The sequence below is a fragment of the Papaver somniferum genome, chromosome 8 (genome assembly GCF_003573695.1).
Source record: "Papaver somniferum cultivar HN1 chromosome 8, ASM357369v1, whole genome shotgun sequence".
NCBI classification, from domain to species: Eukaryota; Viridiplantae; Streptophyta; class Magnoliopsida; order Ranunculales; family Papaveraceae; genus Papaver; species Papaver somniferum.
Genome location: NC_039365.1, coordinates 15,878,072 through 15,893,170, shown reverse-complemented (window position 1 = coordinate 15,893,170; position 15,099 = coordinate 15,878,072). Strand labels below are relative to the sequence as shown.

The window sequence follows — 15,099 nt, the reverse complement described above, 5'->3', positions numbered from 1 at the left end:
ATGTAGCATCATAGAAAGTTTTTAGCAATCTAACAAATGCACGAGCTGTTTCCCAATCAGAAGCAACGGGCCATACCTTAGGAACTGCTGGTACGTTTGTTTTACCTCTTGTTGGTGGTCGAGGGGGATTAAGAAATTTATCCGCATACCCTGATTCTTCAAATTGGTAGAAGGCCTCCTCATATTTTTCAGCTGCACTCAACATATGGTAAGTAGAATTCCATCTAGTCTCGCAATCCAAGCTAAGAAATTTGGTGATGTTAATCTTCCGTTGTTCAGCGCATTCCTTAAACTTCTTCAATCTTTCTGCTGATCCTCTAACGAACTTAACGGCCTCGCGTATCCTATAAATAGATTCATTATACAAATCCATACCGTCTTTAAACACTAAGGCAAGGATATGTGCTGCACATCTAAGATGCATGTGCTCTCCTCCCAAAATTGCAGCCTTCCAACCCACAACTCTCTTGGACAAATAAGCAACTGCTTCATTGTTAGAACTAATATTATCAACCGTCAAAGTGAATACCCTTTCAGTCCCCCACTGTAAAAGACAAGCTGCAACTGTTTTACCTAATTCCAGACCAGCATGATCCGTAACTGGACAGAAATTCAATATCTTCTTCTTTAACACCCATTTCTCATCAATATAATGACCTGTCAACACCATGTAGCTCATGTTTATAACTGAAGTCCACGTATCAGTGGTGAGACATAACCTTCTACCATACTTTTTAAATTCAGCTTTCAATTTGTGGTACTCACTTAAATACATCTTCATGCAGTCTTTAGCTTCAGTAAAACGAGAAGGAACATCAAACCTAGGTTCTAGTTGATGACAAAATTCTAAGAAGCCTTCACGCTGTACAAACATAAAAGGTAATTCATCTTTGATGATCATTATGGTGAGGTCTGCTCTGCATGCATCTTGGTCAAACGAGTGATTCACAACGGAACGAGTCTCACCATTATCACTTACTTGAAATGCTAACTGTTGTTGTCCAGGTGGAGTGTAGTTAGGACACCTTCTTTGCTTTACATGGTTGTTCATGTTTGTTGTTCCATGAGAGTTAAAACCCCCTATATCGTCTTTACCCCATGAAAACTTCCTTTTACAATGCTTGCACTGAACTTTAGGTGGCTTAAGATCAAGACGCTTATCAAAATGTTGCCAGCAGTCTGATTGCTTCCTACCAGAAGCTTTCGGAGGCTTTGAAACTTCAACCAGAGATGATGGTGTAGCTGTAGATATGCTCTCGACGGTTTCCGGGTTAACTGTAGCCATGCTCTCATCAGGATCGTCAACAGGAATAGAAGGTCCCTTAGTACTTGAAGCCATCTGCTCTCAGATTCTCCTGTTCATACCCATTGACAGTAGATATTGAAAAATAAGATTGACAGAATCAATGATGCAATGATCTATAAACTAAAAGAGTTAAAATCAACTCAAAGATGGAGTAACTGAGAACCAAAAACTGCAATATATGAGGACAAAAAGAGATGCAAGATGAACAGATAAACTGAAAGGAATTTAACTATTATGCGAGAATGCTTAACATGTATATTACATGGAAACAGTGAGTATGAAACACAGGGTGCAGCTAAATGAATATAACAAATGAAACACATGGAACAGATAAACTGAGATGTACAGAGATAAGCTACAATTACAGATTACAAAATGATTAGATGCAACCAGATGAATAGCTACAAAATGCAAATAAGAAGATATGTTACAGAATGCAGAGATGGCAACATCATACCCAAACAATTGTAGCACTGATAATACAAGCTTCACCACCTACCCAAGGATTTTAAATATTGTTCTCCTGAAGATTCTTCTCTCCAATCCGTGGATCTGCCTTGTTTCATAAATAACATACATGAATTAGACAATCCACACCCACAACTGGTTTAATTTTTAGCACTGATAATGGTCAAACTTCAACCAGAGATGATGGTCTTTACCGACCAAATCACCCAAAATCTCTAAACTGGAAGAAAAAACTAATTTAAGAAAACCCTAAATCAAACATACTCAAAATTATTTTGACATCTAAGAAAATTCCAAACCAATTAAAACGAAATCAACATCACTAGAACATATAATAATCATTGAAAGTCAAAAGAAATGAAAATGAGAGAACTACTTACAGTTACTGATGCTGATGCTGCTCAGAGAAGAAGAATGATAGAACAACTAATTTGGTAGCACGAGAGACTTTAGACCAGAAGGATATTTACTGTGATGAGAAGAAGATGAATGAGAGAACTAATTTACTCAGAGAAGAAGAAGAATCGAAGGTCTCTTCCTCTGAGACTATTAGGTCTCTTCCTCTCGAAAAAAAACTAATGCTATTAGGTTTCACCGAAAGCTAAAGATGTTTATATATCAAACTCCAACTTCCCATATTATCTTTAATACATTTACTAAATTCCCTATATGTCCTACGGTGCGGGTAATCCGCGGTTATCAAATCCCAACCGCAACCGTAACCGCACCGCGTGCGGATTTGAGAATGCACCCGTGTCCGGTCCATAACTCTTGCGGATTGGTTTTCACCCGCAATTTTACGGACAGATACGGGTCAAATCCGCGGTTCCGGTTTTTATGCTCACCCCTAGCCCGGGGTCAAATGACAGTCAAGCCTGGAGTAAATGAGAATTCTAGTTCCGCCCCTGGGTACCGTGGTTGCATTTTTCTATGTTGAGAATTGGCCAATTAAGCCGTACTGAAAGACCATAGTACTTGTCGGGGCTGCTGTAACACAATGATAAAGTTACAAGTGATTATATCAACGACCTAAATTTGAAACTAGTCAATACCAAAATCTTAAGGGATCAAAAAAAAAAAAAAATTCCATAGTGCCCAACTCAATGGAAATACTTGCAGCCCTTTACTAAATGTAATTTTTTTTCTGCCATACGCAAACATCTGCTATTTGGAGTGAATCTAATCCGCTCAAATTCTGATTCCCACTTTAAACTAACGATTTTCCGAGAGAGATGAGTACCCTTTCTTCGCTAAATTCGTTAATTCCGTTAAAAAATCAATTCCAATTTCCCGCCATTTCAATCAACAGGATTAGGGCAAACCATGTAAGAATTTCAGCTAGTCTCAACAACAATAATTCCGAGGAAACTAATCTTAATCTCTCTGTTCTTCGTTTCACTCTAGGTTAGTCCCTATCTCTCTCTCAGTATAATTCTGATTTTGTATGTTTTTCTTCTTCTACTTCTACATTTGGGGATACTGTTTGTGAATAGGTATACCTGGTTTGGATGAATCTTACTTGCCTAGATGGATTGGATATACATTTGGTTCATTGATAGTCTTAAATCACTTTGTTGGTTCCAATTCATACACGTCACCTTCACAGCTTGTAAGGAAACCTAATCTCACAATTTCATTTCATTTTCTTGCAATTCATGGTCTGGTTGTTTGATTGTTTTCTTATTGCAGAGATCTGAGGCTTTAGGTCTTTGTTTGGCTGCATTTTCGATTACTATACCTTACGTTGGTAGATTTCTCAAGGTATTGATTATACTTGCAAAGGCTTCTTGTTATTGAATGAATGTATAATTTTATTGAAAATTTTAACTGCACAAGTTAGAGGTTTTTGGCCGAAGGAGATAGGCGGATTGCAAGAATTTAGGTTACCTTACTCACTTAGCGAATGTAGTTGCTCACTGTTAGTCTAATACTTGTTTTAGAAGTTGCTTCCGGTTAAAATTCGTAAGAAATTAAGAAAATGTTAAAAGCTTTAAGGTTGCAATTTTTGGCTAAGATGGTGGAAAAACTATGCAGGGTGCAGCTCCAGTAGAACGACCAGCTCTTCCTGAAGGAAACAAGCAAATATTTGCTATGTCAGAGAGTCTCTCGGAGAGAGATAGGGAGGATTTGGCGTGGGGAACGTTTGTCCTGCTAAAGAATACCAATACCGTATCAGTGGTTTGTCTCAGACTCCCAAAATCCTAGAACAAATTGTTTCATTAAAATTCAAAAGATGAAATTGCATCCTATATACTATTCTTTTATAGCAGAATTCTGTTATGGTTCAATAAATTTTGATTGCCGTTTATTAAAAACTGGAACCGTTGTTTGAATTATAAGATAGACGTTTTGGTTCACTTATTTGTCTTCAGCTTATATCAGCTCAAGGTGCCTTATGTGTACGAGGTTACTGGAATTCACCAGAGAGTGCATCAAAAGCTCAAATACTTGAATGGTTGGAGAGACAGATTCAGCAAATTGGCCTCTCTGACTTGAAGGAGACACTTTATTTTCCTCAGGGGGCAGGTACTTGTTTTCTTTCTTATACTTACATGTAAGCTCAAATACTAGATACATTTATTTCTTACATGGTTTAATTTGGTATGCTGTACTCATATTACTGTTACGGTGTTACCATATAGTAATTTTTTTTCGGGGCAAACTTACAAAATGTTAGCTGCTCGATTGTTCCTAACTAGGATGATATTGATAAAGCTTCTGAGCAATGTGGACAATTCTGTTTGCAGATTCTGCAGTTTGGGAGATGCTCCCTGAGGGTACCCGTTCGCTTCTAGTACAACCAGTGCCAGGAGATCCTAACACCACTGCTAGTGAGACAACAAAGAAGATTGGGGAATTTATCTTGTTAGCTTCTAGCATGAGTTACGCATACAATGATAGAGACAGAGCCTGGATAGCTGCAGTTGCTAACAAGTTTAAAGGTAAATCCACATGTGTATATTCCTGACTGTAGGTAGGTTTCTCTTTTATTGTGTCTTCGCTATAATGCCCTGAGGTACTGAATTGTCATTAACCCATTATTATTTCGTACTATCACTCCACAACCTGGCCTCCCAGGGTTCCCTAAAGTACTACCATTGCCATTAAATTTAAACCATCCATAAAGCAGAGATACCACCTAACTTCAATGATTTTAGGCGCTCTTCCTGCTCTACTAGGAAGTCAAATAAATCTTAGAATATAGAGTTCCTTGATGTCATTGTGCATATAACCCTTCACTAAGATCCCTGGCTCCGCCACCACTTTTTTGATATTTGCTGCTGCTTAGTACAACTGCGCCGAGTTAGTTTCCCTTCAAATCTGACCTGGTTCCTAATCCACCACAATAACCATGGACAGCTGATAACCCCAGTGCACAGCGTATTCTTTACTTGAGAAGACTGTTGTATCCCCTCATAATTTTAGAATGACAATTGACAAACTAAGTCCACTTTCAAAAATACTCCCAAGCCACCTCCACGGTGCCGTAGCAAATCCACAAAGAGAACAACTTAATACTGTTAGATGCCACCCCCCTGCATATTTTCATCTGTAGCAATTCTCCATGCTGCCATGCACAGTCTATGCTGTTACTTATGCACATATCTCGACCAAAATGATTGTACAAATTGATTAAGGTTTATACGAGGGTCCGCATTATCTATAAATGTTGTATGTTAAACACCTCTCACATTTGTATGTTAACAGGATGAGAAAACGGTTATCAAGTTCAGTAGTTACATTCTATATTCCAAGCTTGTAAAAAAATTAGTAAAACATTTTATTGAGCATCATGCGCAAAGTACTACAAATGATAATTGTACCACACCAATGCATGACAGTTAACTATACACATGAGTAGTTATTATCGGCGTGAATATCTGCTCTGTAGTACTATTTCATTAATTGTGGTTGTTTCTGATTCTATATCTCTGTATTGATGGAATTTAGACAAGGCAGTGTTCAGCAGTTGGCCTGTAAAAAAGTGAGAAGTATTCTGTTCACTCATATGTACAGAGAGATAAAATTTTGCGCTGATGCCTTTAGCTAAAAAGGGTCCAAGAAAGAATAGAGGAAACAGGGAGGAGCACAGTGACAGGCCTGTTCGGGTTAGTAGTATTGACTAATGAGATAACGGCTGTGGCATACTTTAGATTTTGTGTAGAGTTATCTTTTGTTGTCTGTTTGCTTTTTCTTTTGTTCTTGTTGCTCTTTTCTTCAGTTTGTTGAAGAATTGAGTCTTGTCTTAAAAGTTCTGCGATAAATTCTTTATGATTGAGCAAAAAAGAAAAAAATCACACTGCATGACAAGGGTTATACCATAGTGCAATACATATTTTCACCCGAAAAACAATCAATAGACAGTAAACCTTACAATCAATTACATGGCTTCTTGGGGGAATCCAGATTCCTTGTGGGTGCTGCTTCCAAAGGTATGCTCCAACCTAGGCTTGAAATTCACTAACAACCCATTTTTCATGTACAGTGTAGTTTTCACTTTTGGAACAACTGTTTGGCCTTCAACAACCTTAACTGAGTATCTTAGCAAGATTGAAGCAGCCACCATTTTCATCTGAATGTAAGCGAACTGCTTCCCCACACACAATCTGGGTCCTCCATTAAATGCCAGGAATTTGAACTGGCTCTCCACCACTGACTTCCCGTTCTTTATCCACCTTTCTGGCTTAAACTCCCTGCAGTCTTTACCCCATATAGCTTCAGTTCGGGCAATGGAGTACATGGAGTAGACTATTAAGTCTTTCTTTTTAACAGCAGTACCATTGGGCAATACATCATCCTCTCTAGCCTCCTTGATATCGTGTGGTACAGATGGATAGAGCCTCAATGTTTCTGATAGAGCAGCTTCAAGATACACCATTTTCTTTAGCTCATCCGCTGTAAACACAATTTCGTTTATGTTTTTGCTGTCACACTTCCTGTGGCTTATAGTTACTTTGATCTCGTTGAGAATTAGGTTTTCTACATGTGGATGTTTATTTATGAGCCAGAAGAACCATGCTAGTGCCACTGAAGTTGTGTCTCGGCCAGCTAGAATAAAGCTTAAACACAAATCTCTTAGCATGTCGTCACTGAATCTATCATTCAAGTTTTGTTTATCCTCCGGGTCTTTCATAATTACGAGCCTCGATAATACGTCGGACCGATCATTTACAGAACCTGATTTGTGGAGATCGATCCTTCTGTTTTTAACAATCTCCGAAACAGACTTGTGCACTATTCTGACGGCTTCCTTGAGTTTCTTCTCTGGTCCAACACTGAAGAATCTCAGTGTCTTCCATATAAATGTAGGAGTGAACACCCTGTAATATGAGAGGTCTGCAGCTCTCTCGAAAGCCGTAACAAAAGGAACATCTGGAAGTTCAATGGCTAAACACCCTGGATCAATGCCGAATGTAGTGATGTAGATATTGTCAGACGTGAATCGAAGTAGCAAATCTTGTAGATCTGTGAGTTTATCTAATTTTACAGACTTATTTATCAACTTTAAAAGTTTTTGGTGCACCAGATCTTGTATGACTGAATGAGAAGACTCTATAAACCAAAAAGTGTGCATAACTGATGTTAATGCAAGCCTTTGGTCTTTCCATGTTTCCCCATCAGCAACAAAAAAACCATTCCCAAAAACATCAGAAAACAAATCTATAAAAGCCTCTCCCTTGTGATAATTTACGAAGTTCGTTTTCAAAATGTACTCGATGGAGGAAGTATCTACAGTCATGATTCCACAAAAGCGATCCATGCAAGTCGCTCGGATGGCAAACGTTCCTCCGCATTGATTCAAATATTCAGCGAAATAATTGAACACATCGTTAATGTTGAGTAAAACCGATGGTATTACACCCATGAGCGGCCATATCATGGGACCTTTGTTCGTTAGTCTCTGAGTTAAAGCGCGGACAATGAAGAGAAGTATCAAAGCTAAAACAAAGTGAGAGAACCTTACGTTTAACAGTATCACTGACCAGTATTCGAAGATGGATATCATCGGTTCTCTGCTCTTCATCAGTGGTAGCTGAGTTTAGATGAGAGGATTTTTTTGAATTTGTGCAAGTGTTGAGAGAAACCGCCAATAAACTTGCACCAAGTTTTTTGTTGTTTCGGATCACTCCACTTTTTATGCGTACAAATTGCTGCCATGTAAAGCCTAGCATGTGTACTTTATACATGAAAAATCTTAGCAATGACTTGCCCGGATCGACTATTGCATGTTGTTGAGAGTTAGGTTTGCACTGGTTGTACGGAGCGAGTATTGTTGTTGAGAGTTATGTTTGTACTGGTTATTCAGAGCCAGTATGGTAGTTGAAAATTAGGTTTACATTATGTTTACACTGTGTTACAGAGACAGTAAAGAACACACGTACTCTCTAAGTTATTTGACAGAGTGACAGCTAAACGAGGAGACGTAACCGCAGTGAAAAGTCAAATTAATGGGAACCTTTGGAAGTACTCAGAAACTATATATTTAGATATATGAGGATTCCATATGGAGGTATGCAATACTCCTAAAAAAACGTAGAAATTGAATGAGAATCTATGGTTGTTAAGGCAGTTGGGCAATTAATAGAACTTCCAAGATATTTTCCTTCGATGCCTCCTTTTAGAGTATTAAATCTTTGTGAACAATTAATGCATGTATTGTTATTGTTGTGGATCAATAATCTGTACACTATCGATAACACAACATATAGAATATTTCATGTCCTTCTGATATAGTGAAACTGGGTAAATTTACAAACCGGGTTTACAAACCATGACGATGCGTGAAGTCAGACCACAGGATTTGCAAACCGGATTGTAAACTTTGGAAGTTCGCGAAAGTAAGGCCATAATGGTTTACAAACCTTGGCAGTTAGTGAAAGTCGGATGGTAATGATTTCCAAACCGGGTTAGCTAACCTACCTAATTTCCGAACTCAAATGCACATGATTTACGAATTTATACAGTCCGCAAAATTTTGACTAACTTTTGTAAATCATACAAGTATGTTTACCTATCGCCAAACATTTCTTTCACTCACATAATTGAAACATTCCCAAATAGCCATATGCAATATGCACTTTTGCTTGGGCAATTTCCAAATGATCAACTTGAAACAAAAATAGTTCTTAAAGAATAAATTGTTTTTAACTAAGATTTGTTAAGGATCTAGAACCTTCATACGACATAGTCTCAAGTCATAGGAAAGAATGGTAAATGCCGTGAGTAAATAGGATATGTCAGTCTTCACATATCTCTTTGTTGATGAAGTGCTCGCAAATGACTTTGTTTATTCTTAAGTCCTCAATCTTCGAGGGATATTCCGTGATGTCTGATACACAACTACCATACCCTAATCCTAGTCCGAGACTTGACTTTAATAGACTAGAAATCAAGATATAGCTTTGTACATCTAACATTGACAACAAACTTGAGATGAAAAAACTTACGAGTTCAACCGAGCGATGCTCTAACACTACTAAGTCAAGATGTTCAACATCATGTGTCTATGTGGATTAAGTCGAAGGAATCCTGGGATATCTTAGAGATCGTATTTGAAGGGAATACCTCAGAAAAGGAAGCAAGCTAGGCTTCAAAACCTAACTTCTGACTGGGAAAACCTTCATATGACTGATGAAGATTAATTTGAGTAATTTAATGACAAGTTATAGGAAATAATGAATGCCGCTCATGCGTTAGATATGAATTTTTTTAAAAAGGATATTGTAATGAAAATTCGAGATCTTTGCCATCTCGATATGAGTCTATAAAAACATGTCATCACTAAAAGAAACAATCTTTCAGATTTTCCAGAAGCAGTCTCGCTGGAAAGTTAGAGATCTTGAATCATGAACGACACACTAAGACCGGAAAGGACATTGTGTTCAAACCCTTAAAAAACACTGTTGTACTTGATAAAAGTGAAAGTGTCAGTAGTTCTGAGAAACATCCCGTTGGTGATTGCGAATTGAAAGATGATATCTTGACAATTATGTGTCTCTAATCACAAGACAATTTAAAAATCTTCATATGAAGAGAAATAAACGTTTCTCCAGAGAACTTCCTTCATTATCAAACAAGCCACACAATCGTATTCCTTCTAAAAACAGGGACTCCAGCGATAGTAATGATGAGGATATGCCTCAATTCTTCAAGTATAGAGGGTGTGGTCACTTTGCTAATGAGTGTCCTAATCGCAGAAAATACACTGGAAACAAGGGACTTGGTGTAACACTTGATAAGACGTCTGATTATTATGACTCGGAAGGGGAAGAAATTTCCTATGTTGTTGTCGTGAATGAATCTGTCAATTTTAGTGAATGTGGCAATAATCACATTAATAATTGTTAGAGAAATGATCGGTTGAACCCACCAATAGTTGGTATGTCAAGTTTTGTTATCATATTTTATCTCCAAAACTCGAAGTTTCTTGATTAGATACTAGAGTTAACTTCTTTAGGTTAGACTGGGAGGATTAGAAATGTAGAGACAAGTCATGTCACTCTGAAGAACCTGAAGACATATCCACATCGACGAACACATCATACTTCTGTTCGAGGTTAATAATACAGACTTGATTTGTTTCTATTTTTATCCACGTTGCTTTCAAGTCGTATATATTGCAAACATAACATACAAAGTTATACATATATGTATCTCTAGTATTGGTGACTTGATGATTATATTATAATCAAAGTTTCAAGGAAGTATATACTAGTTGTTTCATATAACTTTGGTATATTGGATTATGAAGTGTAACGTTTATCTTTTGAACTTCGAAATTACGACATAACACTATTTGATAATTCATTACTAGTTTATAGTGTGTTGAACTTTGGGTTGATTTCATGCCTCGAAAACTGCTTTTATATCACTGCTCAGTCGAACTCACAAGTTTTTCTATCTCAAGCTTGTTGTCAATGTTAGATGAACAAAACTACTGCCTCCGTTTCAAAATAATAGGCAGGTTTCTTTGTAGATTTACACACAAACCTTCCTATTATTTTGAAACGGAGGGAGTGTATCTTAATTTTTAGTCTACTAAGTCAAGTCACAGACTTGGTATACAAGTTGGTAGTTGAGTATCAGACATCACTCTCTAAGACTGAAGATCGACGAAGACATTTTAAGAACTTCATCAACAAGGTATGTGAAGACTGAACTATTATATTTACTCACAAGCATTGCCATTCTATCTATTTGAGACTATGTCATATGACTTCTAGTAGACTTATTGAAAATAATAATTTTCGAGTCAACCTTGTCTTGTTAAACATCTCGAAATAAGATTTTGGGAGATCGGAGTATTTTCTGAGCCCCAGCAAAATTATTTCCAAAATCGACTGTTATCTTCTTCCACTTGATGAACGGTGAAATTCCGACGATGGTCTGGGCTAGAAGATGACGCCATTGAGGAATGTTACCTGGTTGATCCTGTCAGTAGTCACATGCTCGTCTCAAAGATTAAGCCATGCATGTGCAAGTATGAATTAATTCATACTGCGAAACTGCGAATGGCTTATATTGAATCAGTTAGAGTTTGTTTGATGATACTTGGTACTCGGATAACCTTAGTAATTATAGAGCTAATACGTACAACAAACCCCGAATTATAGAAGGGATGCATTTATTAGATAAAAGGTTGACGCATGCTTTTCCCGTTTCTCAGAGGATTCATGATAACTTGACGGATCGCACGACCTTTGTGTTGGAAATGAATCATTCTAATTTTTTCCATATCAACTTTTGATGGTAGGATAGTGGACTACTATGGTGGTGACGGGTGACGAAGAATTAGGGTTTGATTCCGAAGAGGAATCATGATAAATGGATACCACATCCAAGGAAGGAACCAGACGCGCAAATTACCTAATCCTAACACGAGGATGTAGTAACAAAAAATAACAATACCGGGCTCTTCGATTCTGGTAATTAGAATGAGTAAATCTAAATCCCTTAAGGAGGATCCATTGGAGGGAAAGTCTGGTTCCAACAGTCGCGGTAATTCTATCTCCAATAGTATATATTTAAGTTGTTGCAGTTAAAAAGATCGTAGTTGGACTTTGGGTTGGGTCGTCCAGTCCTCCCTCAGGGTGTGCACTGGTCGTCCTCGTCCTTTCTACCGGTGATGCGTTACTAACCTTAACTAGCCGAGTTGTGCCTATGGTGCTGTTACTTTGAATAAATTAGAGTGCTCAAAGCAAGCCCAAACACTGGACGTATTATCATGGGATAACATCATAGGATTTCAGTCATATTTCTTTGGCGTTCGGGATCAGAGTAATGATTAACAAGGACAATCGGGGGCATTCAAGTTTTATAGTCAGAGGTAAATTCTTTGATTTATGAAAGACGAACAACGAAAAACTGAGAAAGCATTTCCCAAGGATATTTTCATTAATCAATAACTAAAGTTTGGGGATCGAAGATGATCAGATACCATCCTAGTATTAATAAACGATGCCGACCAGGGATCGACGGATTTTGCTATTAGGATTCCGCCGACACCGTATGAGAAATCAAAGTTTTTGGGCTCCTAAAGGAGTATGGTCGCAAGGATGAAAACTAAAGGAATTTACGGAAGGGCACCATTAGGAGTGGAACCTGCAACTTAATTTGGATCAACACGGGGAAACTTACCAGGTTCGGACATAGTAAGGATTGACAAACTGATAGCTCTTTCTTGATTCTATGAGTGGTAGTTTATGGTCGTTCTTAGTTGATGGAATGATTTGTCTGGTTAATTCAGTTAACGAACAAGAACTCAACCTGCTAACTAGCTACGGGGGATTCCCTCTACAACCATCTTCTTGGAGGGACTATGGTCGTTAGGACACGTAAGTTTGAGGCAATAACAGGTTTGTGATTCCCTTAGATTTTCTGGACCGCCCGCGTACTACACTGATGTATTCAACGAGTAATATATCCTTGGTCGGCAGTCCCGGGTAATCTTCGAAAATTTCATCATAATGGGAATATATCATTGCAATTGTTGGGTCTTAAACGAGTAATTCCGAGTAAGCGCGAGTCATCATCTCGCATTGACTATGTTCCTGCCCTTTGTACACACCGCCCGTCGCTCCTACCGATTGAATGGTCTATTACGAGACTTCTTTCTTGTAGAATTTGTATCTTGAAAGATAGATAATAAATTTCACAGTTGGCAGAATTCAGATCTGAATATTTGGATACAAATAGATTGAGTTTTGAGATCGTACAAGTACTCTTCTTAACAATTAGGTTCACGAACTTCATTGTCTATACTTTATGCTTGAGAATAGATAGAAATATAAACTATATATACATATTGTCAAGGATAATTAAGTTGGTCTGTATGCAGTTGTATAAGGTTTTCTCCATACAGGTGCCGAACAAAAAAGTTGGAGGTATACTTGGTACCCTCTCCTTTTCAACTGTGTTTGATTACATGAGTTTAAGGAAGTAAACTTTTCAAACTTGTTTAGTAGTTGAAAGGAATCGAAGGATCTATTCTAGGAACGATCCCTTAAACAAGGATATTGAAAAAGCGGGGGTCTAACAACCACACCCAATTATTCGTTTGGCAATCTGTATGGACTAACTCCAATATACTTTCAAGAGAATCAACTAGACAGTCATAATTAATCTTAAGAAAAGTATATCAAAGAGTTATATCTCAATTTCATAATTCAATCCGCAATCAAATGAATAGGAATTTGCGAGCCTAATTGAATATAAGAAATAACTTGCACGGTATCAAAATCCAATATCCAAGTGTCAATCAATTTAATCAACAACTAAAGGTTGGATTCCCAATTGATTAAACTTACGCACAACCTGTGATATTTCAATTATAAAGATAAACAATATAATGCGGAAAAGAAATAACACAGACATCAGATTTTTTTGTTAACGAGGAAACCGCAAATGCAGAAAAACCCCGGGACCTAGTCCAGAATAAACACACACTGATTATAAGCTGTTACACCAATTTCCTACTACCTATTCGGACTAGATGTAATACCTACTTCAGCACTTGTAGAACTCCTAGCAGAATACCGATTCTCCTTAGAAATTCTTCATGGAAATCTTCTAGCAGAACCCACGGCTCTCTTTAGAAGATACAATAACACGAATGATATGATTTGATATTTTGTTTGCACAAAACACCGGTTTGATTTCCCTTTAGATGTGAATCAAGGTTTTGGAAATCTTGTGTTTGTTTTGATAAAAAAACAATTACTAGGTAAAAGTAATATCAAAAACAAATTTGTAGATTAGGGATTATTATATTCTTCAATAATAGGAAGAGAAACCTAATAACTCTATAACAAGAACAACTAGAATAAATCTAGAGATATCTTGTTTAAAACTTCAAAAGGATTTTTACGAGATACCTTAATCGAAGATTTCTTTCTAGCTTCCGATTTCAACTAACAAGTGTTAGTATACGATCGGAAACTGAAATCTATCAAAACCTAGGGTTTATGATCAACAACTCTTAAATGGTTTTATATCAGAAGAGAAAACTTTAGAATGGACAAGAGGTGAAAAACCTAGATTACAAGTTGTAGAATTAATCACGAAGATTAAATCCAACTCGGCTTTGTGATCCCCAATATAAAGATTTTTATCTCACTCTTGTTCAAGAAGAACAGAAGACATGGAAAACAACCTTATGAAGCTTACACCAAATTTTCCAAAAGGGATGAAAGCCGTGTAAACTCATGAACCCTTTATTTATAATGAACTTTTTAACAAACATTGATCCAATGTACATTTTCACCCTTAGATGCAGATGCATAGTAGTGGTTAATATTTAAGGTCATATTAGTAATATCAAGGTTACACCAAGTTATTTTGTCTTTTTGTGACCTACCAAATCACCCCTTTTCTTTATATTAGTAAAATAAGTTAACTTAAAAGCTAAGCTAGGGTTTTGACTATTTTCCTTTTTCAAGATTCTCTTAAATATGGGAGTCTTTCCTAAGTTACAACTCTTTCCAAAATAATTAAATAAATAATTAATTAGCAAATATTGTATTTATGTGAATAAATCACAATTTAACTTAGGCAGGAATTAAAAGTTATCACAAACACTTTAATATGGTAATCAAATATGTTTGGATTAATAGCCATCTTTCCTAGATAAGGAAACATCACCAATTTGACCAAAAATGACTTTTAGTCACGTAATTGGGCCCAAGTCCGTGAACCAATACAAACAGTCCATGGGTTGTTTCCTACTAACGAACTGTAACAATTACATCAACACTTATAATTGTTACTTTAATAAATCACTCATAACTTCATCGTTATAACTCGGAATTGAGTGATTCTTGGATCGT

At 37.0% G+C, this 15,099-nt stretch overlaps 2 protein-coding genes across 3 annotated transcripts; one reads left to right on the top strand and one right to left on the bottom strand.

The window, feature by feature from the left end:
* Window positions 1–2,873: 2,873 nt before the first annotated feature.
* LOC113302467 (protein COFACTOR ASSEMBLY OF COMPLEX C SUBUNIT B CCB2, chloroplastic-like) lies at window positions 2,874–6,096 on the top strand. 2 transcript variants are annotated; one of them, XM_026551379.1, is made up of 7 exons: window positions 2,874–3,178; window positions 3,268–3,383; window positions 3,464–3,535; window positions 3,809–3,952; window positions 4,147–4,300; window positions 4,522–4,716; window positions 5,726–6,096. In XM_026551379.1, the coding sequence occupies exons 1-7, from the start codon at window positions 3,007–3,009 to the stop codon at window positions 5,761–5,763; spliced, it is 891 nt and encodes a 296-aa protein (XP_026407164.1). In that variant the 5' UTR covers window positions 2,874–3,006; the 3' UTR covers window positions 5,764–6,096. The 2 variants fall into 2 exon arrangements, with proteins under 2 accessions (XP_026407164.1, XP_026407165.1); XM_026551380.1 differs by lacking the exon at window positions 5,726–6,096 and adding an exon at window positions 5,483–5,702.
* A 52-nt stretch (window positions 6,097–6,148) lies between these two features.
* Window positions 6,149–7,837, bottom strand: LOC113302466 (cytochrome P450 86B1-like). Its single transcript, XM_026551378.1, has one exon. The coding sequence runs from the start codon at window positions 7,797–7,799 to the stop codon at window positions 6,156–6,158; it is 1,644 nt and encodes a 547-aa protein (XP_026407163.1). The 5' UTR covers window positions 7,800–7,837; the 3' UTR covers window positions 6,149–6,155.
* Between the last annotated feature and the right edge of the window lie 7,262 nt (window positions 7,838–15,099).